This window comes from Engystomops pustulosus, chromosome 2, assembly GCF_040894005.1.
Source record: "Engystomops pustulosus chromosome 2, aEngPut4.maternal, whole genome shotgun sequence".
In the NCBI taxonomy this organism is placed as follows: domain Eukaryota; kingdom Metazoa; phylum Chordata; class Amphibia; order Anura; family Leptodactylidae; genus Engystomops; species Engystomops pustulosus.
The window spans coordinates 139,678,863-139,702,828 of record NC_092412.1 but is presented as its reverse complement, the minus strand read 5'-3'; the positions used below and the strand labels follow the sequence as shown (position 1 = coordinate 139,702,828).

The 23,966-nt window shown below is 40.8% G+C and overlaps 1 protein-coding gene across 1 annotated transcript; it reads right to left on the bottom strand.

Moving 5' to 3' along the window:
* ZMPSTE24 (zinc metallopeptidase STE24) lies at positions 1 to 12,937 on the bottom strand. The gene is made up of 10 exons (XM_072136712.1): positions 12,673 to 12,937; positions 9,576 to 9,722; positions 8,568 to 8,654; positions 8,031 to 8,147; positions 7,285 to 7,437; positions 7,060 to 7,201; positions 5,567 to 5,730; positions 3,598 to 3,708; positions 2,398 to 2,541; positions 1 to 629 (listed from the first exon to the last, which is right to left on the bottom strand). Exons 1-10 carry the CDS (start codon positions 12,772 to 12,774, stop codon positions 405 to 407), a joined length of 1,392 nt encoding a protein of 463 aa, XP_071992813.1. The 5' UTR covers positions 12,775 to 12,937; the 3' UTR covers positions 1 to 404.
* Between the last annotated feature and the right edge of the window lie 11,029 nt (positions 12,938 to 23,966).

Below are 23,966 nucleotides of genomic sequence, written 5' to 3'. Positions count from 1 at the left end.
TTTAATATAGAACATTTTATTGATGTTATACATCCATTCATGTGAGATATTTGGTTGTGATCCCAGTTTTCAATAACAAAATTAGAAGAAACATAAATCCTGTTAAACACCACAGGAGCCGAAAAATAACTGTCTACAAACAGAAAGAATAACACACAAAATAAGGCTCCAAGAAAATAAAGTACACTTTCAATTAAAACCCAGAATATTTTCTCTTCCTGTGAAAACATGTCCTGTACATTTTATACATTTTCAGATAATTAAAAAATGTCCTCATAAATGGATTAACAACGCATTTAGAATATACAGTCTGCAGCAATTTCATATGCAGCACAGAGTTGAGGAGAGAAGCCAAAAATATCAACTCTTGAGCGATGTCCATTTTTATTTAGTAAAAGTTTTTATCAATTCTGCTTCTCAACTTTTAAAGCTTGCAGTCTTTCCAGTAAGGGTGGATGAGAATAATGCCACATTGAAAACATCCAGTCTGATACTGGAAATCCCAAGTTATCCTTATTTAGTTTAATCAGAGCCGAGTACAAGTCTTTGGCTTTCCCAAGATTCCTAGCAAAGGCATCGGCCTGAAATTCAAACCTCCGGCTAAGAACAGTAAGACAGAAAGACAGGACCTGAAAGGGAAAAAACAGAGTTGCGGTGAAAAATTTTTTTTAAATGCAGTGAAAATGGTGGGAAAACAACACGCATTTGCGCCGTTTTCTTGTGGGCTTCGATTTGACGGCTTTCATAGTGCGCCCCAAATGACGTCCAATTTATTCTTTGGGTCTGTGTGATCACAGGGATAACACATTTGTATAGGTTTTATATTTTTTCCATACATTTACAAAAATTAAAACCTGTACGAATTTTTTTTTAATTTTGCCATCTTCTGGCGCTAATAACTTTATACATTGTGTACGGAACTGTGGGTGGTGTCATTTTTTGTGACTGTTGATGACATTTTCAATGCAACCATTATTAGGACTGTACAAACTTGATCACTTTTTATTGAAATTTTTATATTTTGGGTGCTATTTTCCGATAAGGGGTTAAAACACAGTTATTCTGATAGATCGGGCATTTGCATTTATGACTTTTACTGTTTATTTATAGGACTTCTAGGGAAAGGGAGGCGATTTCAATTTTTAGGTTGTTATATATAATTTTAAAGTTTTTACATTTTTTCAGACCTCCTAGGGTACTTTTAACCCTAGGTTGTCTGATTGATCCTACTGTACTACAATATGGCAGCATATGGGGATTTTCCTCCTCATTCATTACAATGTGCAAATCCCACATTGTAATGAAAGGGTTAAAACGAGACAGCCTCGGGTCATAACAACTTAGCAGGCTGTCATAGCAACAGATCATCGCTCCACGATGACGCCACAGGGAGCAACTATCCACACCAAGATGGCAGCGCCCAAGCGGCAGCTTTGCCGGCTACAATCGACAGGATAACACCAACGCTCCCTCCGTATAGGCACGCCCTGCAGCCAGGTAGAAGAGTGCCTTAAGTTAGGTGTTTTTTGTGTGGCCTCAGCTGCAGCATATTATGTATGCATGTAACTGCACCAATAAACAATAAGGAAAGTGACCAATGAGACAGGTTGGCTAATATGGGGCTGTAAGAGCTTGAGCGCTTTATTCCCCTACACACAAGCGTACTGGATGAGGTGCTATACAACGCGAAACAGACGTCGTTTTGTCTTGATGTGAAGCCCTGCACTTTTTTTTCTCCTCCCTCCCCGTTATGGCTGGTGCCATGCCTGCTTAAAGTTTTTGTAAATATTCACTAATAAATGCAACACCAAGAAGACTCCAGATGGTGAGCGCCATTCCTTTTTTCTGCTCTCCATTTTTGCTTGCAAGTTTCAAATTCTCCTGTACTTTAGAAATAGAGCACCACTGCCTGCTGCTGGAATTTATAGTCCACTCTTATAGTCCGCAAATTTACCCATAGGTTTGCCAAGTTACCTATGGTTCATAATAATTGGAGCAATAGCCAATCAGTCTTCTCTCTTTTCCTTTTGTGCTTTCAATAAATGTGTCGGGTCAGGGAATATATGGTGTTTCTTTATCTCCCAGGGCTTCCCCTGACACAAGGTCTCTAAATTATTTCATGTTATTCAATTAAATATTTTTTTTGACCAGCCAGCATTTTAACAAGACAGAGCCTCTATACAATAGACTATGGGCTTACTGGCTGTCAATGGGAGGATTTTCTGTTACTACAGATTCCGTAGAGTTACACTGTGATACAAGCTCAATGTACTGGCATATGCAGAGATCTCCCCATATATTACTGCATAAGCTCTTTAAAAAAAAAAAAAAAAGGACACATAATACAGTAAAATTGAATTAATATGTGCAACTTTAATCGTACTCAAGAATTCTTACCTCATTGTATGGTGAGAAGATAAACTGAAATATAATCATCAGACCAATTAGAGTAGGTTGTGTTGAATAAAATCCAAAAGCTGCAAAGAGTTCCTTACGTCCAATAAGGGCAGCAAACAAGAAGAAACAGAGAAAAGAGTTCACCTGAAGAGAAATAAAAACATAAATTAAAAAAGTATATAAAAACATAGAAATTAAAAATAAATAAGTCACAATCACATTTTATGGGAGAGTCCAGTAATAAAACACAGTTGACAAGGATTATTTTTAAGGCTCTATCATACATCTTGCCTCTCACTAAAGAGACTGTCTCTAGAGTGTACCACAGAAGACCACAGAATGGATGGGCTGAATTTATTAACCCCATAGCGCAATAAGACGTACCCTTACATCTAGTTGCTCATGGGGGAGTATGAAGAGGATTCACGGGCTGCGCCCTCTTCATACTCACCGGGCGTTTGCTTCACAATGAAGCAAACGCCCATCACTAACACCCATGATTGGCGCTAGCACCGATCACAGGTGTTAACCTTTGATCGCTGGCGGCATTTAAGAGCCGGCGGCGAGTGGGTGCCGCCATCTTGGCTCCGATTGTCACTCCCCTTGAGGTTATCGGGGAGCGGCGATCTGTTGCCATGACAGCCTTGGATCACACAAAGATCCGAGGCCATCATGATCTAGGCCAGTGGTGGTGAACCTATGGCACGGGTGCCAGAGGTGGCACTCAGAGCAATTTCTGTGGGCACTCAGACCATCACCCCAGGACAAAAGTTAATCAAATATGACCAAATCCACAAATATTCCTGCAGTCCCAGGTAACTTAAGAGATGCTGCTCTCAGCGCTATTTTAAAGCAACATTTCATTGTCAGTTCGGAACTGCGGGAAAAGTGAGAAGGTATTGACAGAACTGCAATATCTTTGGAGGTCCTCCCGCTGGACCAACCATTCCTCCTCTACAGCGAGGCCCTGGAGAGAAGCTACAAGAGTCTGAATTTGCCCTCCTTCTTTGAACTGTATTGGTGGCCTCAGGGGGCTGATACGATTGAAAGATGTGAAAGGACAGGTAGCAATAAGTTACTGCTTTAAATGTCATGTTGGCACTTCACAGTAAATAAGTGGATTTTGGTTGTAGTTTGGTCTCCAAAAGGTTCGCCATCACTGATCTAAGCTATCTATTTGCACCTGTTCTGAACACGCACCTGGCTAATGACAATGTTCTTTACAGTGTGCCCCAGTTTCCAATGGCCCAGCTCATGACCTAAAACAGCGAGAACTTCTTGGTTGTTGCAACCTTGCTTTTTATTTGTGTTCTAGGAAGAAAATATAAAAAAAAAAGTGTTCATCAATTTACATTTTTTAAACACCATTATATATCATGCTTAAAGGAAACCTACCACTTGAAGTGGCAGGTTTCAGATGGAAATACCGAGCACCAGCTCAGGGTGAGCTGGTGCCAGAGCTTATTTTTGTTAGTGTTTTAAACCGCTGTATTGCGGTTTAAAACACTTTTTAAACTTTATAGCCGGCGCAGGCAGGTACGCACTCGGCGGTTACCATGCGTGCGGCTCTCATTCACTTCCTATGTAGCCGCGCGCATGGTAAGCGCCGATCGCGTACCTCCCTGCGCCGGCTATAAGTGTTTTAAACCGCAATACAGTGGTTTAAAACACTAACAAAAATAAGCTCCGGCACCAGCTCACCCTTAGCTGGTGCGCGGTATTTCCATCTGAAACCTGCCACTTCAAGTGGTAGGTTTCCTTTAATGTTTCAATAAACATGTTCATTAATATTTTAAATACATTTTCAGGATGTGATTTGTCATAAATACTGAAATTCATTAAAAAAAAAAAAAAAATTCTGGTGTTAGAAACCATTACAATAACCTTTACCAATGTAAGCAGATTTATGGACTTGCATCCAACGGGCGAATGTGTCATTGACCCCTTCCCGCCGCAGCCCTTTTTCTTTTTTGCATTTTCATTTTTCACACCCCACATTCAAAAATCTGTAACTTTTTTATTTTTCCATGTACAGAGCTGTGTGACGGCTTATTTTCAGCATAACAAATTACACTTCAAAATGGTGGTATTTAATATTCCATGGCGTGTACTGGGAAGCGGGAAAAAAATTCCAAATGCAGTGAAATTGGTAAAAAAAAAAAAAAAACGCATTTATGCCGTATTCTTGTGGGCTTGGATTTTACTGTACGCCCCAAATGACATGTCTACTTTATTCTTTGGGTCGATCCGATTACGGGGGATAACAAAATTTGTATAGGTTTTATAATGTTTTCATACATTTAAAAAAATTAAAACCTCCTGTACAAAAATTTTTTGGGGGATTTTGCCATCTTCTGGCGCTAATAACTTTTTTGTACTTGGGTGTATGGAGCCGTTTTTTTGCGGATTTTGATTACGTTTACAATGTTATCAATTTTAGGACTGTACGACCTTTTGATCACTTTTTATAGAATAAAATTTTTTTTTAAATGGCAAAAAAGTGCCATTTTCGACTTTGGGCGCGATTTTCCGTTACGGGGTTAAACGCAGTGAAAAACCATTATATTTTGATATATCAGGCATTTTTGGACGTGGCGATACCTAATGCGTTTATGATTTTTACTGTTTATTTATATTTATATCAGTTCTAGGGAAAGGGGGGGGGGCGATTTAAATTTTTAGGTTTTTTATTTTAATTTTTTTTTTTTTTAACTTTTTTTTTTTAATTTTTACTATTTTTCAGACTCCCTGGGGTACTTTAACCCTAGGGTGTCTGTACAATCCTATCATATACTGCCATACTACAGTATGGCAGTATATGTGTATTTTACTCCTCATACATTACAATGTGCTGATATAGCACATTGTAATGAATGGGTTAACCCGAAGTAGCTTCGGGTCTTCATGAGACCCGATGCTACCATGGCGACGGATCGCCGCTCCCCGATGATGTCACGGGGAGCCACGATCCTCGGAAAGAGGGTGCCGCCATCTTTTTGAAGCCGCCAACACCCGCGATCGGTGCCGGCACGAGCCCTCTCCATGCACCGGGACCCGGTCATGTCGGTAAGGGGTTAATGTTACATCTCTAATACAGGGGATTATCCCCTGCACAAGAGAGCACAATATAAGTATGAGAAGCTTAATCTGCATCTTATTTACAACTTACTTTGGCTTTAGCTTTAAGGTCCTCATTTTCATTTTCTGAGGTTTCTTCGGTGTTAGCTTTATTTAGGGGAGAGTAGCCTTCCAACAGGGTGTCAAACAAAACAATACGCTTGTTTTTAAAGAACCCATAAAAGTAGGCATTGCTGTGAGATGAACGTTTGGAACCTAAGGAAACATAGAAAATTGGATACTTTTACATCTACCAAAATAATCGTAGACAGTAAATTTGGCGTTGACATTTCTTGAGAAAAATAGACAGTAAAACACAAACCATTTACATTGCAGTGGAATTGTTAGAGGGAATGCAAAACTTGTTCCATTTTTTAATCTAAGTTTTTTGGGGGGATTTTGGTCACTAGAAAAGTTGACCAAGTAATAGTTGACCAAGGCTATATTTACACTGCCGTTGCCTGCCGTACCATAGCACGGCGGGCAGACGGCAGCGCGCAGGGAGAGGAGGAGGGGGTGAGCGCTGCTTACCCCTGCCCTTCTCCATAGTAACATATGGAGCACGGAGCCGTAATACTTATAACGTTAAAGGGGTATTCCAGGAATAAGTATAATTCATATACAAATGGGTGCTCAAAATATAAGCTAATGTGCAATTAGTTCTTATTTAAAATGTTGCTCCCCAGAAAATGCTGGTGACATAGACTGTAATGAAGAATTAAAATGCTACTGGCCCTTTAATCAGTCCGTTGATTTCCTCCGCGCAGTTCGTTGGGGAGCGGATACAGGACAGAAGATGGCCGCTGGTCACATGTCCTGCACCTGCCTGGGCAGGTCATGTGATTACCACTACGTTTGGTTGTAGTTGGTTGGTTGCAGTGCATCCAGTATGGCCAGTGTCATATCACCGGGAGCAGAAAATAAGAGAAGAGTTACTGAGAACTAAAGGATCATGGAACTTGTAGTTTCCAGTGGCGGCCATCTAAGTAATAACTACACCCACTTTAGATAGGTCATAAATTTTGTAAATCATAAAATCAAACTACTTAAGCTCCGTTTTGACATTGAGTATTGTTGTATTCATTTATTTATATCATCATGGGTTTTGTGTCAGACTTTCATATTCCTGGAACACCCCTTTAAGTCTGACTTTAACATTTGGATGAGACTCTTAACTGTAAATTGATCCTGGTGAATATACAACAGCTAATTCACAGCATGTGCCCCCTCAGACACAGTTGGGGAGATTTATCATAAGGCTCTTAGAGCAGAACTGTTCTAGTTGCCCATGACAACCAATCAGAGCTCAGCTTTCATTTGCCCACAGCCGTTTATAAAATTTAAGCTGAGCTCTGATAGGTGTCCATGGCAACAAGAGCAGTTTTACCTCAGAAACTTGATGATAAATCTCCCCCAGTGACTGGTGACATGGCCTGGGACTGTTTTTCTTTCAACTGGTGGTCCTTTGGATGCCCTTATTTTAAAATGACCACGTGGAAAGCATCAAAATATAGTCAAGGGGTTAAACATGCTACACAACCATACCTTCAACAACATAAACTTTTGTCAGGGGAAAGTCAATGCTTTTTGACATTGTTTCAATAGCTTCTTTTAATTCTCCTTCTGGAAGTGGTGTAAACTTATCAAATAATGGAGCAATGTAATCTGCATATATTGTCACTAGCACCTAAAAGGAAAAATGGAAGATAAATTCTGCAGACTCCAAAGTCATATGATTATACCTATTAAAGATAAGAAAGAAAGTCTTACCAGAGACACCACCAGGGTGAACAGCCATGCAAAGATGAAGAAGTAATCTCCACCAATCTTGATGATGTACAACAGGAGAGAGGTAACAGGGAGCAGAATACATTGTGTTACCAAGAACTTTTTTATTGCATCTTTGAAGAAAAATCCCAGGGTCTGCAAACATATAAAGTCGTTTTAACACAACTCTTTCATCTTAGTGTTATCTTTTACTTTACCACGAGCTTATCAAGATGACGCCAGCTTTAATTCAAATGAGCTAGAAAAAGTTAAATATTGGTCCCCGATCAGTAGGACAGAAGTCTCACTCCCTTAAATGCATGGAGCAGAAGGTTGCCCGGGATCCGACCGTAATTTTTTGACTATGGTCGAGCAGGGTAGATTATTCTCATGAATAGCTTCTCTTATCTGCAATGCTCTCGACCTCCTGCCCCGCCCCCCTCGCCACCCCCTCACTTAACAAAACCAGCTCAGACAGGCACTTCCTGCCAGCAAGCAGCAGTTTGCTACAGTCAGACAAGATTTTTATCTGCTGTGGGGAAGGTGTGTGTGATGTGTTTTATATCCATCTAATCTCGCTTTTTCTATGTGACATATCTTTGTGTAAACATCACTAGGGGATTAAAATTTGAGAACTTTCTTTCATATGCATACCCCTCTATGGACAGCTAAAGCCATAAATTACCATGACTGATGTACATTTACAGTGGTTAAAATGAGTAATCTTAATGTTAAGACAATATTATTACCTGTTGGTTAAAGCCATGTTTTTCTTCAATCACAAATGTATTATATAAGCTCCAGGGGAGGCCAGTGAAGGAGCTGAAAAGGGTAGCGAGGAGTAGGAATACCAATGAATGGACAATCTATAAAGAGAAAAGGTAAAGATTGAATGGTCTTTGTGGTAATAAAGGAAAATGGGCTTTTTTTTTAATTGGTTTAACCCACCTTCTCCTAAAATACAATACTAAATTACTTCTTAAAGGTTCTCTTTAAAGATTGGTTTTGGTTAGCGCTTTTTGGATATGTATTTTATTGACACCAAAGACCAATCGCTCCAATAATGGCTGGCTAATCTGGGTTGCAGCAGCTAGAACAACACTGATCACCATGGCACTAGTTGTCTACACTGATATAGATTTATAAACTGGATATGAGAAGGGTTAGTATAACAATACACTCCAATACCAACTATGCATTTGATTTAGCTTATATTATCTACATGACACTGGGTGTCCAGAAGCAAATACAAAAGAAGAACAAATCATTACAAAGATTATATTCACCTCATAATCCGGACCAAAGCCTGCACGTTCCAGGATGCGCTCAGATACATCCCAGAGGAAAGGAATACCTCCAAGAACAAGGATGAGCTATATACAAATTAGATATGAAAATGTCAAAATACTTGCCACTCAAATGTGATGCAGTCTTCTACAATTCAAGAAAACAATATTTACATTAGACTTTCAGTATGCAATCAAGAATTAACATTTCCGTCAAATCACATGACCATTATCAGAAACGGATTGCAAGACATAAGAAATGATGAGATCAGCGAGACGTACGCCCGTGGAACAGAGCGTCTTGTTCTCTCCCACGTCACTCCATCAGAGTAATGGAGCAGACGGCCACGCATGACCGGTTTGCTCTATTAATCTCCACATAGCTGACGGAAATCGCAGAGTGCCATGCTCGGCGATCTCCATCAGCTCCATAGAGATTAATGGAGGAGAATGGTCATGTGTGGCCGTCTGATCCATTACTTTGAGGGAGCGACGAGGGGTCCGAAGGGGTACATCGGACCCCTAATTTTCGTGATCTGTGGGAGTCTCATCAACAAGACTCCCATTGATCAGTAAGTTAGGCCCTACCCTGTGGATAGGGCCCAACTTGTGTTCGTGGGAAAACCCCTTTAAGGGTGGTTTCCTAAATAGAGCACACACTTAAACCATATACTACCAGGAGTGACGTGTATTCAACCAACTCTATAAAATGTCAAAAGATATAGAGGGAACGTGTCCACCAACGCTTCCATTAACAGGAGTCAAAGTGTCATGAATCACGTAAAGAAATCAAGACCCAGCATTTGCCAGTGGTTGTGTATACAGAGATACACAAGACATTTGGCAACTCATCCTGCTATGACTGATGGGGTTGGATGTTGTCAATACACATCAGTTATTTAAAAAAAGAAAAACAGAGGCTATTGCAGAGAGACAGCGTCGAACAACCAGTCTTTTCACAACTCTAAACACCTCAGCCTAGCAGATGTAGTGTTCAATGAAACTTACTGTGCCTTCTGTTTCAGAGTACAATCCAGACCAGAAACTGAAAGTACTTTTATCAAGCTGATACAATCGAGACTTCTGAAAAGTTTCTGGATCCATAATATTACCAAGTTCAGCTGGAACATGTCTTGTAACTTCATAAACCTTACGCTGCAAACAACGGTAAGGGGGGAAAAAAATTAGTTAATTAATATCAGATTGGAGGAGGGGGGCAAACCTGATATGGAATGAAACAGAATCGCTTCAAAATGATGCCAGTCACTGGTCCTCTGTGTTGACAGCATGTGACTAACAAGTCACTATAGACATGAAAGGTTTGTAACACCAGAACATTACTTCCAAGAGCGCAGGTGACAGCTACTGAAACAAATTCATAAGGGGCTTAGTACCAACTTTCTATACAAAGCGATTGGTGAAGGTTACATTCTGAGCAATGGGTGGAGCAGCTAGACAAGCACATGTCCTTTTAGCAGTATGGGAGTGTTGAAAATTGCCATAGTGCTCTGCTATCTTCTACATTCCCATTCACTGTCTGTAGGCTGAGCACTAACACTCTCATACTATCAATTGGTTATCCCCTGTACATAATTTTTATCTATTTTTTTCACTCTGAATAAAAGAACAAGTAAGTTGTGTAGTGGATGCAATAATTAAGGGGTGGAGGTACATTTTTCAGATACCCCAGGGCCAGTGTAAATATTAATGTAGCTCTGATGCCCTTTACTGCAGTGGACTTCCGAGATCATTTAGTCCTCAGCCTCAGTTCACACCTGGGTTCTGACATCCACTATTATCTTCCGTCACTTAAAGGACACCTGTCATCAGGTCTCTGCCACTAGTCCTGTCACCTCTACCTGTGGAGCAGCTCACAAGGATCCCATCCCAGCCTTTATCTAGTTATTTCATACATTATTCATTGTAAAATCATCTATTCTTTATCATGTAAATGAGGCTGGTCACATGGTCAGAGGCAGTGATGTCACTCCTGTTACCCCTCCCCTCTCCTCCTCCTGCTCATGTCTGTGTGTAATGTATAGTAAAGCATGGCTAGTGTGTGCTGCATCTGCTGACATGCTGCATCCTCCTAATATACAGGTGAGAGACACAGACATCAGCTACACATGAATCTGACATGTTCTGCTGTAACATGGCTGCCTGGAGCTGCTGTATCTCTCCTAAACACACACACATGCACACACAGGCTGCAGGGGGCGTGGCCACCAGCACCAGGAAGCACATCATTATACAGCCTCACATCATTATACAGGTTGTCAGTCAAGCACTGGGGGTGTGGCTGTGCCTCCCACTCATGAATAGAGTGGACAGCTTGAATATGCTAATGCTTCATTGGACATTTCACAGGTCATTTGCATACAGCTTTAGGACCTCATTGCTTAGGTTTACAGGCATGTAGAGGGACAATGAAGAGATAGAGGCAATGCTCTCTAATGGCAGAATATGAAAATATATTTAGTTTAGGGGGGTTATTTTGCATGACGGGTTCTCTTTAAGCTCTAATGATGGAAATTGAATGGAATGTCCATTTGTTCCAATGAACAATGTCCGTTGGCACTACTTCCGTTAGTGCTTCTATTGTGGGAGTGGAAAATTGTATGGGAGATGAAGCACTATATTTTCTGCCTTAAATAACACAAGTCAAACATGAGTGGTACTTATGGAAGCCAAATCAAAGGACGTGTTAATTGATCCTTTAGCTTTCCGTTAGTAGCAGAAGATAATAATTAAGGTTCAAACGCAAGTGTGTACTGGGCTTTAGTTATCTCAGAAGTCTAAAGCCCAGGACTAGTGCTATGGGAAATACAAAGCCTATATAGGGCAACATAAAAGAAATCCAGAATGTTAAACCTGGAGCACTTACTCATATAGCCAGGAACCATGACTTTAAAGAGAACCTGTCATGCAAAATAACCCCCCTAAACTAAATATATTTTCATAAACTGCCATTAGAGAGCATTGCCTCTATCCCTTCATTGTCCCTCTACATGCCTGTAAACCTAAGCAATGAGGTCCTAAAGCTGTATGCAAATGACCTGTGAAATGTCCAATGAAGCATTAGCATATTCAAGCTGTCCACTCTATTCATGAGTGGGAGGCACAGCCACACCCCCAGTGCATGACTGACAGCCTGTATAATGATGTGAGGCTGTATAATGATGTGCTTCCTGGTGCTGATGGCCACGCCCCCTGCAGCCTGTGTGTGCATGTGTGTGTGTATAAGAGAGATACAGCAGCTCCAGGCAGCCATGTTATAGCAGAACATGTCAGATTCATGTGTAGCTGATGCCTGTGTCTCTCACCTGTATATTAGGAGGATGCAGCATGTCAGCAGATGACATACACACACTAGTCATGCTTTACTATACATTATACACAGACATGAGCAGGGGGAGGGGTAACAGGGGTGACATCACTGCCTCTGACCATGTGACCAGCCTCATTTACATGATAAAGAATAGATGATTTTACAATGAATAATGTATGAAATAACTAGATAAAGGCTGGGATGGGATCCTTGTGAGCTGCTCCAACAGGTAGAGGTGACAGGACTAGTGACACAGACCTGATGACAGGTGTCCTTTAAGAGTCTTTTTTATATTTGTTATCCAGCACAAAGGGGCTCTGGTAACATACCCTGAGCACGTCCGGCTCATTAGCATAATAAGTTGATTTTAGAAGGAAGAAGCCATGAATGACAAATATAAGATTAACCCAGTCACGGTATAAGAGTAATTTGTATGCTTGGTTTATTATGATTGATTTTGTTGGTATATTTCCTATAAAAGGGACTTTAATATGGCTATTATTGAGACTCCGTTATTTCATGTTTACAGTGGAGTAGTCCTCCCCCTTTCCCCTAACAAACATACAAAAATGGGTGGTGTAGTCCAATATGCAAACTGGTAATGTATAAAGTGTACATATAGCAGTTACGTTATAGCAATCCCTACAGGGTCATCACCTCTGCCTTCAGCATAAGATGCAGGACTCCTGATCAGTACTAAATGCAACCCGTGCTAAACCCTCCAGGCAGTCAGGGCCCTAGATGAATGACAAAGCAGGCGGCCGCAGCCCCACGCACCTGTCTCCTGGCCAAGTAAGCCTCCCATATGTAGACGATCCATGAGAACAACAGCACCGAGTAAAAGATCTGCCCCTCCACCGACAGCTCAGGCAGCGACATCTTCACGGCAGTCGGAAACCGAGCAGACACCGGTCTCCAAACGAAACCGAATGTGCTGAGCCCTGATTGGTTATCAGCCGGGGCTGGTTGTTCAGAAACGTCTCCTTGGCCGGAGCTCACAGAGTTTTCATTGGTCAACGTCTCAGTATGCGCCGGCTACGATTGGTGGAGCTCGCTTCCGGTTATTTCGTGCGCCGCCGATGACGTCTTTACAGGCGACTTAACAGACAGTTATAGTGTAGGGCAGTGTGTGAGACTGGAGCCCTGTGGAATGATTCTGGGGTCACCATGATTAGGCAGACATTTATAGTGTATGACAGTGTGTGAGTCTGGAGCCCTGTGGAGAGAGTATTTCTGGGGCCACCATGATTAGGCAGACAGTTATAGTGTATGACAGTGTGTGAGACTGGAGCCCTGTGGAGAGAGTATTTCTGGGGCCACCATGATTAGGCAGACAGTTTTGGCAGTATATTACTGAGAAGGGAGAGCATACACGTTTCAATACGTGGCAGGAGACCGCTAGCACATGCTGGGCTCAGGGCTTTTATCCTCTATCCACAGCAGATATAAATCCTGGTAAACACTATGGGGGTTATTGTCCAGAAAGCTGAGGTAAAAGCCCTGAATAAATCCTCCAGCACTTGTGATTATTTAGGCATGAAGGGGGGCGAGGTAGCTGGCGCTGAGCGCTCCTGCCCTACACACAAGTTACAGTGAGCAAACTAGGCCATTAGAGCCTTTTGTTTTATCGGGCTGCGACATTATCATATACTGGTTTAAATGATAACATTTATATATTTAGAGCAGTTTGTGACTGGGTTTAACAAAATGCACTATTGTGCATATAGCCCCGATACCGCTGAGGGCGCCACTATATGTGGCGAAACATGTCGGGGATGCTACAGTGTTAGTGTTTTTAGATCAGATTTATCTAGTCAGTGTATTGTAAACTATTAGCCTGAGTGTCAGAATTGGTTAGTGTGATCCCCTCACCCCATTTGGGGAGGGTGAGCTCCCAAGAAAGAAAAATGCAGAATTGCCTTTCTGGATAAGATACATGTGGGGGTTCACTATAAGTTCTAAGTGTACCCACCATCTGAAATCAGAAATTGGGGAATGGGGAGTATACACGGACACAAAACACCTAGAGCACATCAATTACCGACTGGGGGATAAAAATGCTAATGGATACATATATACGTGCTAAACATGTTTATGCTAACGGTGACTACATTAGTGGACTCTCTAATAAAGTAAAATAAATAGCCATGCCCTCAAGACTAGAGGAATTAATTTGGGCATACTACATTAGTTGAGTCAGAATTGATGTCCTAAACTCACTGGAATACCATACCACTATTACAATAAATATATGGGCTAAGATAAACACTGACTAGATTGTTATAAGTGTGAGACAAACACTGACTATATTCATACAGTTATTCCATTTGAGAGCTATAGTATATCACTGTCTTTTAATTTTAAAATATATGTTTGTTGTATTTAACAATATCCATTTTTATATACACTCACCGGCCACTTTATTAGGTACACCTGTCCAACTGCTCGTTAACACTTAATTTCTAATCAGCCAATCACATGGCGGCAACTCAGTGCATTTAGGCATGTAGACATGGTCAAGACAATCTCCTGCAGTTCAAACCGAGCATCAGTATGGGGAAGAAAGGTGATTTGAGTGCCTTTGAACGTGGCATGGTTGTTGGTGCCAGAAGGGCTGGTCTGAGTATTTCAGAAACTGCTGATCTACTGGGATTTTCACGCACAACCATCTCTAGGGTTTACAGAGAATGGTCCGAAAAAGAAAAAACATCCAGTGAGCGGCAGTTCTGTGGGCGGAAATGCCTTGTTGATGTCAGAGGAGAATGGACAGACTGGTTCGAGCTGATAGAAAGGCAACAGTGACTCAAATCGCCACCCGTTACAACCAAGGGAGGCAGAAGAGCATCTCTAAACGCACAGTACGTCGAACTTTGAGACAGATGGGCTACAGCAGCAGAAGACCACACCAGGTGCCACTCCTTTCAGCTAAGAACAGGAAACTGAGGCTACAATTTGCACAAGCTCATCGAAATTGGACAGTAGAAGATTGGAAAAACGTTGCCTGGTCTGATGAGTCTTGATTTCTGCTGCGACATTCGGATGGTAGGGTCAGAATTTGGCGTCAACAACATGAAAGCATGGATCCATCCTGCCTTGTATCAACGGTTCAGGCTGGTGGTGTCATGGTGTGGGGAATATTTTCTTTGCACTCTTTGGGCCCCTTGGTACCAATTGAGCATCGTTGCAACGCCACAGCCTACCTGAGTATTGTTGCTGACCATGTCCATCCCTTTATGACCACAATGTACCCAACATCTGATGGCTACTTTCAGCAGGATAATGCGCCATGTCATAAAGCTGGAATCATCTCAGACTGGTTTCTTGAACATCACAATGAGTTCACTGTACTCAAATGGCCTCCACAGTCACCAGATCTCAATCCAATAGAGCATCTTTGGGATGTGGTGGAACGGGATGTGCAGCCGACAAATCTGCGGCAACTGTGTGATGCCATCATGTCAATATGGACCAAAATCTCTGAGGAATGCTTCCAGCACCTTGTTGAATCTATGCCACGAAGAATTGAGGCAGTTCTGAAGGCAAAAGGGGGTCCAACCCGTTACTAGCATGGTGTACCTAATAAAGTGGCCGGTGAGTGTATATCAATAAAAGTTAAATTTTAAGTGGCAAATGGGTATACACGACCCAATTGGACGGCTTTTTTCTTCTACATTATCATACACTGGCGCACAACCGCCAGCATATGATAAATAAGACTGTTCTTGTGATTTGCCAGCAATTGCAATTATTTTCCCTTTTACGCCATGTCAAAACCAAATGGGTTTGAAGGGGGATGTGGCGGCCTGGTCACTCACTACAACCGTTCATGTCTGTATAGAGTTGTACACTAGCACAACTGGCCGCCAGCCTCCAGATGTATCCAGAGGCGCGGGGCCTTGATCATGTGCCATTGTATGATATATGCCCCCCAATTTTTTGTATACTAAAGAGTCTCTCTATGTGGAGATTGCATAACACTGACTAGATCTCCAACAGTCCAAAAGATGAACGTGAAGATAGTCAAACATAATATTGAAAGTGACTAAATTAACATGAAAATTAGCTGAGAAGCTGCAGTTTGAGATTTACAGGCTCGTCAAATGGAAGGGAGTTTACCTAGCGCTGTCTTTTGATGTCATTAATTCCCAAAATATAGGATAGACAATTAACTTTTACTTCCATACAACAAGAGCTGGATCAATATAGCCATTATATTTTACCCCATGCTCCAATTAATCGCATGTCCCTCAGGGTGCAGTCACAAGTGGCACTTGGGTTACCTTTACAGAATGTTTAAACAATATAAGACACTGGGTGCTGGTTACCAGTCACATCTATTTCCATGAAAATGCATACAGGCGGTCCCCCACTTAAGGACACCCAACTTACAGACAACCCATAGTTACAGACAGACCCCTTTGCCCCCTCTGACCTCTGGTGAAGCTTTCTGAATGCTTTACTATAGTCCCAGATTGCAATAATCAGCTATAAAGTGTCTGTAATGAAGCTTTATTGATAATCCTTGTACCCATTACAGCAAAAAATGTTAAAACTCCAATTGTCACTGGGGCAAAAAAATTTTTTTTGTCTGGATCTACAATTGTAAAATATACAGTTTCGACTTACATACAAATTCAGCTTAAGAACAAACCTCAGGACCCTATCTTGTATGTAACCCGGGGATTGCCTGTATTTGATCAGACCAATGCCTGCCCCCAAGCTTTGCTTTGGTCTGTTGTGCATGTCTTGAAGTTGTGCTGGACTTGTGATGATGGGTGACGAAGTAGGGTGCGAAACGTACGTCGGGGGGGGGTTCGGACAGTGTGGTATTGGTGGAGTATGGCCTCTGGTTGGTATTATGGTTGTGTCATCGCTGGCTCAAAATAATTTGGGGTGATTTCGAGTATTGGACTAGACTTTGTGTATTTATCCTTCTGTGTTCCCCTAAAATGTTTAATTGCTCCTGTGATATTTATGATGTGTTACCAGGACCTTGTTACACATTTGATATATGATAACTCCCAGTCCAGATATTATCACACTGTCTGTTGTTTTTTTATGTGTATCTCTTTAAATGGGGTGTTTTTAAATACTTTTTTCTGGACATTGTGTATGACTGATGTGATTAATAAAGATTAATTATGTGTACCATATGTCGTATTGGTTACTCTACTTGTTCAGTGCTATTGAGGTATTTTTTGTTAAATATTAGTTGTGTGGTCCCCTATTTAGCCCCTTACTGTTTGTATTATCAATTCCTTCTAGTTGATATTTTTCTGGGAACCATATGCAAGTTCCTGCCGCATTCACCTCAAAAACATTTCCAGAACATGGCCTTCTCTAACCATGGAAACTTCCAAAACCCTAATTGTTGATTTGATTCACTCTTATCTTCATTAATGTTGCTCCCTACTATTCAGTCTTCCCCAAACTATCAGATTAATAACCAAAGGCAGGCTTATCAAACTTAGGAACTGCATGTAACTTTCACATTCTTTACACTAACCTCCTCTGATTTCTCCTCCCGTTTATTGAATCCCTCACCAGTTGATACCATTAAACAGGTTACTCTGCAGACTGCTGCACCTTGTAAAGATGGATACTGGGTAGATACTGGTTAATTTCGCATTATTTAATTATTTCATCCATTTTAAAGAAATGTTGGACCTTTGAACAAGCACTGTTCCCTTCTATATCACCCCCCCCCTTCCTTATAGATTTTATCATCTGATGATGTTATTGCTCTAACTTCTTATTTTGTTTCCATCTGTAAGGCCGCTGTCACACGTTCCAGGGAAACGCATGCTATCGATTACTGCAACTCGGTTCTCATTTAGGGTGCATTCACACGATGTGTTGCTTTGCGTTGTGTGTTGCGTTTTTGACGCATTCCACTGGCTTCAGCCTTGATCACATGCTAAGTTTACTTTGCGTTTTAGCAGATGCAGTAGAAACGCAATGTAACCTTAGCATGTGATCAGGGCTGAAGCCAGTGGAATGCATCAAAAACGCAACGCACAACACGACGCAGCGCATCATGTGAATGTGCCCCCTCTTTAATAGTAGACGAGCTGCAGTACCATAGCACAGCAACTAAACAGTAGATAAATCTGTCTGCTTTTGGCTCCACTGTAGCAAATGATGCCTAAGGCTTTGCAAGCTGCTTATTGGTTGGGCTGCGCATTAACTTCATATTGATGACCTATTAAAGGGTCTTAATAAAGTTAAAACACAGTGAAATTGCTGCTAGTTAGCCACAGCCGAATCCTCACATTTTATCCACAGCAATTTACAGAGCTGGGTGAGATCCGGCCAGTTCGACCTGGTTCACCCAAACCATTGTTAAATTAACAGTTCGTTTAGGGAACAGGGAGGAGCAGAAGGGAGTTCAGTGGATTACAGGAGCCAATAGCTCTCTGTTTTTAATGATAAAAAGTGGCTATGGCTACTGATGTCCACTTCACATAATCATTATTGCTTCCTTCTTCCCAGCAATAATTTATGAATTTTTAATACTTGGATGAAAACCCTTTGTTGGCAATGACTCCCTAAACTCATGGACATCACCAGATGCCGTTCATTTGTGTGCCTGTCTGTCTGACGTTTAAGGCTTGTGCACACAAACTTGTGCAAACCATGTTTACGTGCCACATGGTGGCACAATCCCAAGGGCTGCACTGTGCAGTGGATGGGAGTCCCTGCATTATACAGAAATATTATGCAGGAACATCCCCTCTGCCGACTGAACAGCCGCACTGGAACTGTAATAGTTTATACCCCTGTATTATATTTCTGTAAAATGCAGGGACTCACATCGACTGCACTGTGTGGAGCCCGTGGGCTCATGCCTTGCTCAATGTAGCCATTTTATTATTGCACCATGAAGTGAACTTTCATGCAGTCTTCTCTTTATGGTGGATTTGGATATTGATATGACTACATCTTGGAGAGTGTTGTTCACATGGTTGTTGTCCCTTCTTTTCACCATGGAAATTACTCTGCGATCATCCGCTACTGTTGACTTCTGTCGTCATCTAGGTCTTTTTGCATTTATAAGTTCACCGGTGCTTTATTCTCAAAATATACCAAGCTGTTAATTTTTACCTCTCCTAATAGTGTAGCAATTTCTCAGATAATTTTTTCTATTTCAGCAGCTTAACCCCTTCCCTACATTTGACGTAGTATTACTGCATGGCGGGAGGTGTGTTCCTGCAATATGCAGTAATACTACGTCAAGATTCTGGCGCCGGCTCCTGAACTGAGCCGGCGCCAGAAGCTGCGGGTGTCGGCAGTATATTATAGCCCACACCCGCCTCTAACAACCGCGATCGCAGGTGTTAACCCCTAACACGCCAAACCCAGCGTGTCAGGGGCATTTAACGGGAATCTGACCCCCACCCCCGCGCAGCTTACCGGGGGGGGTCAGTGGTTCCGATCGCAGCCTTGGGATCTGCCAGTTTCCCGGGGCTGCGCGATCCTCTTCCGGAGCCAGGTCCTGCCTGGACCCGGCTGTGACTCACTGTATTACACTGTATTAGGTGAAAAATAGCTTGAGGATCACTTGTTCAAGCCAACCTGTAAAAGTAAAGAAAAAAGTTAAAAACACTAATTAAACACACTTTTTAATAAACAGAATTAATTAAAGGGCTATTCCAGGAATCAGCATAATTCATATACAAGTGGGCACTCAAAATATAAGCTAATGTGTAATTAGTTGTTATTTAAAATTTTGCTCCCCTTAGCAGAAAATGCTGATGACATAGACTGTAATGAAGAATTAAAATGCTACTGGCCCTTTAATCAGTCCGTTCATTTCCTCCGCGCGGTCCGTTGCAGGACAGAAGATGGCTGCTGGTCACATGTCCACATCACATGTCCTGTACCTGTCTGGGCAGGTCATGTGATCACCACTATGTTTGGCTGTAGTCGGTTGGCTGCACTGCATCCAGTATGGCCAGTGTTGTGGTGATGGCAGTTACACATCATTACTATGGTAACAGAGCAAGAAAACCTCTTACATCATCACTGGGAGAAGAGCATAGTAGGGAGGAGATGTTACTGAGAACTAAAGGATCATGGAACTTGTAGTTTCCAGTGGCGGCCATCTTAGTGATAACTCTGCATACTTTAGAGAGGCCATAAATTTTGTAAATCATAAAATCAAATTATTTAAGCTCCGTTTTGTGACTAATGACATTGATAATTGTTGTATTCATTTATTTATATCATCATGGGTTTTTGTGTCAGACGTTCATATTCCCGGAATACCCCTTTAAAGTTAAAGTCCCCTAAACACAAACATTCCCTATACACATCTAATAAAGTAAAAAAAAAACCTGAAAATCACCAAAACCCCCCACATATTTGGTATTGCCGCGTCCGTAACAATCTGTACAATAAGTCAGAAACATTATTGGACCCCAAGGTGAACGCCGCAAAAACATAAAATCCCTTCACAAAAATGTTCTAAAAAGTGATCAAAAAAAGTTTTGTGCGCCAAAATGGTACCACTGAAAAGGACAACTCAAAACGTAAAAAATAAGCTCTAAACCAGCTCTGTCAACCAAAAAATATTGAAATTATATCTCCGAAAAGATGGCGATGTAAAAACAAATGAGATTTTCTTTATATTCGTTTTTTTCCAGTAAAATTGTAAAAATAAATTTAAAAAAAACTATATAAATGAGGTATCACCGTAATCGTAGTGATCTATATAATAAAGATGATATAGTATTTTTAGTGTACGGTGTACGACCCCAAAAAGATACAAAAAAAAAAAAATTGACAAATTTTCCTCCATACATTAAAGAGTTAATAAAATCTCATCAAAAAGCTACAGACCCACTAAAATGAAGTATTTGTAAAGTGCATCTCATGTCACAAAAAAATGAACCCTTATATGTCCAAATTGACAAAAAAAAATAAAGATTGTATAGCCATTATAGACTATGAATAATCTGCTCTGAATCATGCAGCTTCCCTTCGATGCCCTGGCGCAATATACAGACGGTCCCCTACTTCAGGACACCGGACTTACAGGCGACCCATAGTTAGAGACTCACCTCTCTGCCCAATGTGACCTCTGGTGAAGATCTCTGGATGCTTTATTTCAGTCCCAGGCTGCAATTGTCAGCCGTAAGGTGTAATGACATTTAGTTGATAATCCTTGTTCCCGTTACAGCAAAAGAATTTTTAGAAAATCCAAGTCACTGGGACAAAAAAAAAAAAACATTTGCCTGGAGCTACAATTATAAACTATACAGTTCCGACTTGCACACAAATTCAACTTAAGAACAAACCTAAAGAACCTAGCTTGTATGTAATCCAGTAGTATTTCAGTATACAGTAGAAATGAAAAGACCATCTATGGTTAAAGTACCCTAGAGAGTCTAAAAAGAATAGCAAAAATTCAAAATCACCCCCCTTTCCCTATAACTCATATAAAACATAATTAAAAGTAAAAATCAAACATGTTAGGGATCGAAGCATTTCAAAATGCCTGATCTATCAAAAATTAAAATGGATATTGCCGGGGCGAACAGTTATTAGGGTAAGAAAATGGCAAAACAATTTTTTTCTAATTTTTCTATGCACATTCTTTTAATTTAAAACGCATTTGCTTCACTTTCTTGTGGGCTCAGTTTTTACAGTTTTACCACATTTGGAATTTTTTTTCCAGCTTCCCAGTACACTGAAAAAGTTATAGAACATTATAGCCAGATAAAGTTTATTACATTCAAATTTAGCAGCTGGAGAATCCCTTTAACTCACCTCTATCAACAAGTGTTCATCATGCGAAGGACACTTTAAAAAATTAATAAAAAACAAAATGATACAAATTTGGAGTCTCCAGAATTGTACCACCCTGAAAAACCTAGCCATATTTTTACATGGTGCACACCATTAATGTTAAAAAAAATGTGCTCATCAATAAATTCTATGTAAGCCAAAAATTATGTAAGGATGCAGCCAGTTTATAGCTTAAAGGGGTATTCCCATCTCGGCATCCTCATTTAATTTAATTCATTTGCCATATGTGTACATTTCCTCAATTGGATGTTATTTTTTAAAAAATGTTCCTGTGTGAAGATGATTTCTCATAAATGTAGTCATATGGTCCTTTAGAAACGAGATAGCTTCCTCGGATACGACCACCCCACACTCTGGCAGCGGTGGCCAGACATGCACAATTTATCAGGGCCTGACCTCCTGGATTCAGCTATCATTACCACAGGACGGCAGTGGGGTATGTAGTAACTCCCAGACAATTCATATACAAAAACATTTTGTTTCTTTGTGCAATTACTCCAGCAGAGGTGGCTGTATCCAGGGACACAGTCTTGTTTCTAAGGGACAACATGACTACATTTCTGAGAAATCATCTTCACACAGGTAAAAAAAAATTGAATAATATTTAATTGAAGAAATGTTCATATATGGCAGATTAATGAAAATGAATGTGAGTGTCCAGACGAGAATACCCCTTTAAGGCTCTCCCCATTTTTCGTATACTGACTTGCGTCACTTTATATGGTTAGAACTTTTGAACACTGTTACTTATCAAAGCAATTCAGAGATTGTTTTTTCTTAACATGTAGTACTTCATTTTAGTGGTAAATTTTGGCTGATGAGTTTAGCGTTTATATTTCCAAAAAGAAAGAAAAAAAAAAGGATGGAAATGTCACATTTTTCAAAAAATTCATAATTCAAAATCATAGTGCTTTCAGGCAGATAGATTTACTACCTAAAGAAGTTGCTGAATAAGCAAGATCAGAAACAGCTTTTAGGAAGATTGAAGATCAAGGGTTTAAAATAGTAATTAAATGAAAATGGAGAAGAAATTTAAAATGGTCAAATTTTGACGGTTATACGTTCATTTAGCATTAAAATTTACACATTTCCAGATGAGAAAACCCATCATAAAATTTGTTCTGCAATTTCTCCCGAGTACAGAGACCCCCCCACATGTAGCCGTTACTTGTTTTATGGGCGCACAGCGAGACGCAGAAGGGAAGGAACGCCCGGCAGCTGCCAGGATTTTAGTTTCCTCATTTTGAGGAAAGGGGGGGGGGGGAGCATCAGTTCTGTACTGGATTGTTTTTTTGGGTGTTCACTGTATAGTCTAATAATCATGTTGTCTTTATTCTATGGGTCGATACGATTACGGGGATACCAGACTTGAATATTTTTTCTTATGTTTTATGACGTTTTCCACATCAAATCCCATTGTGCCGTCTTCCAAGTGGCGTAACATTTGAGCCGCTTGATGGCTTGTTTTTTTTGCGGGACATGTTGTACGTTGCAACAGTATTATTCTGGAGTACTGTACATATGTTTTTTTGATCACTTTTTATTGCATTTTTTGTGGGATTAAATAGGTAAAAATCATAATTTTTGGCAGAATTTTTACGGGTTCAATAATTATCTACTTTTATTCTACGGTTCTTATGGATGCGGTGATACTATATATGTGGGATTTGTGTTATGATTCAGACTTTTTTGTGCATTATATGTCTCTATGTATTTTGGGTCTTATGGGCATTTTTATTAAATGCCCTCTCCGACTGTTAGTTACAGCCGGCACCCAGTGTATGCCGATTCGGCTCCAATCCAGAGCCCCATTCATACAATTAATGACCCCAGCCTGCCTAGTGATAGAATTAATGCCTTCATTCTACAATTTAAAATAAATAAACATAATATTCACCTCTTCTCCCTAAGAGAAGGTTTCTTCCTGTCCTTCGTCTTCAGTAGCTTTGTATAGAGGTGCACAATAGTGACGTCACTACTCCGCGCCTCTTATACCAAGAAAGCCACGGAGCTGCATGGTGGACCGGAGAGCTGACGTGGTAAGTGTCAGCACTCTTCCACGCTACACAGGGCGCACAATAACGTCAATTGCGTGACCTGTGTAGATGCCTATAGCAGACAGACGCAGAGGCAGCGTCTTCATTGTATCTGCATCAACTGTACGATGCAGGTACAATAGATTATTTGGGGACAGTTGTAGGGAGGGGGTCCACCTCTACAATGGCCAGTCTGCAACCACTTATATAAATGTGGGCCAATGG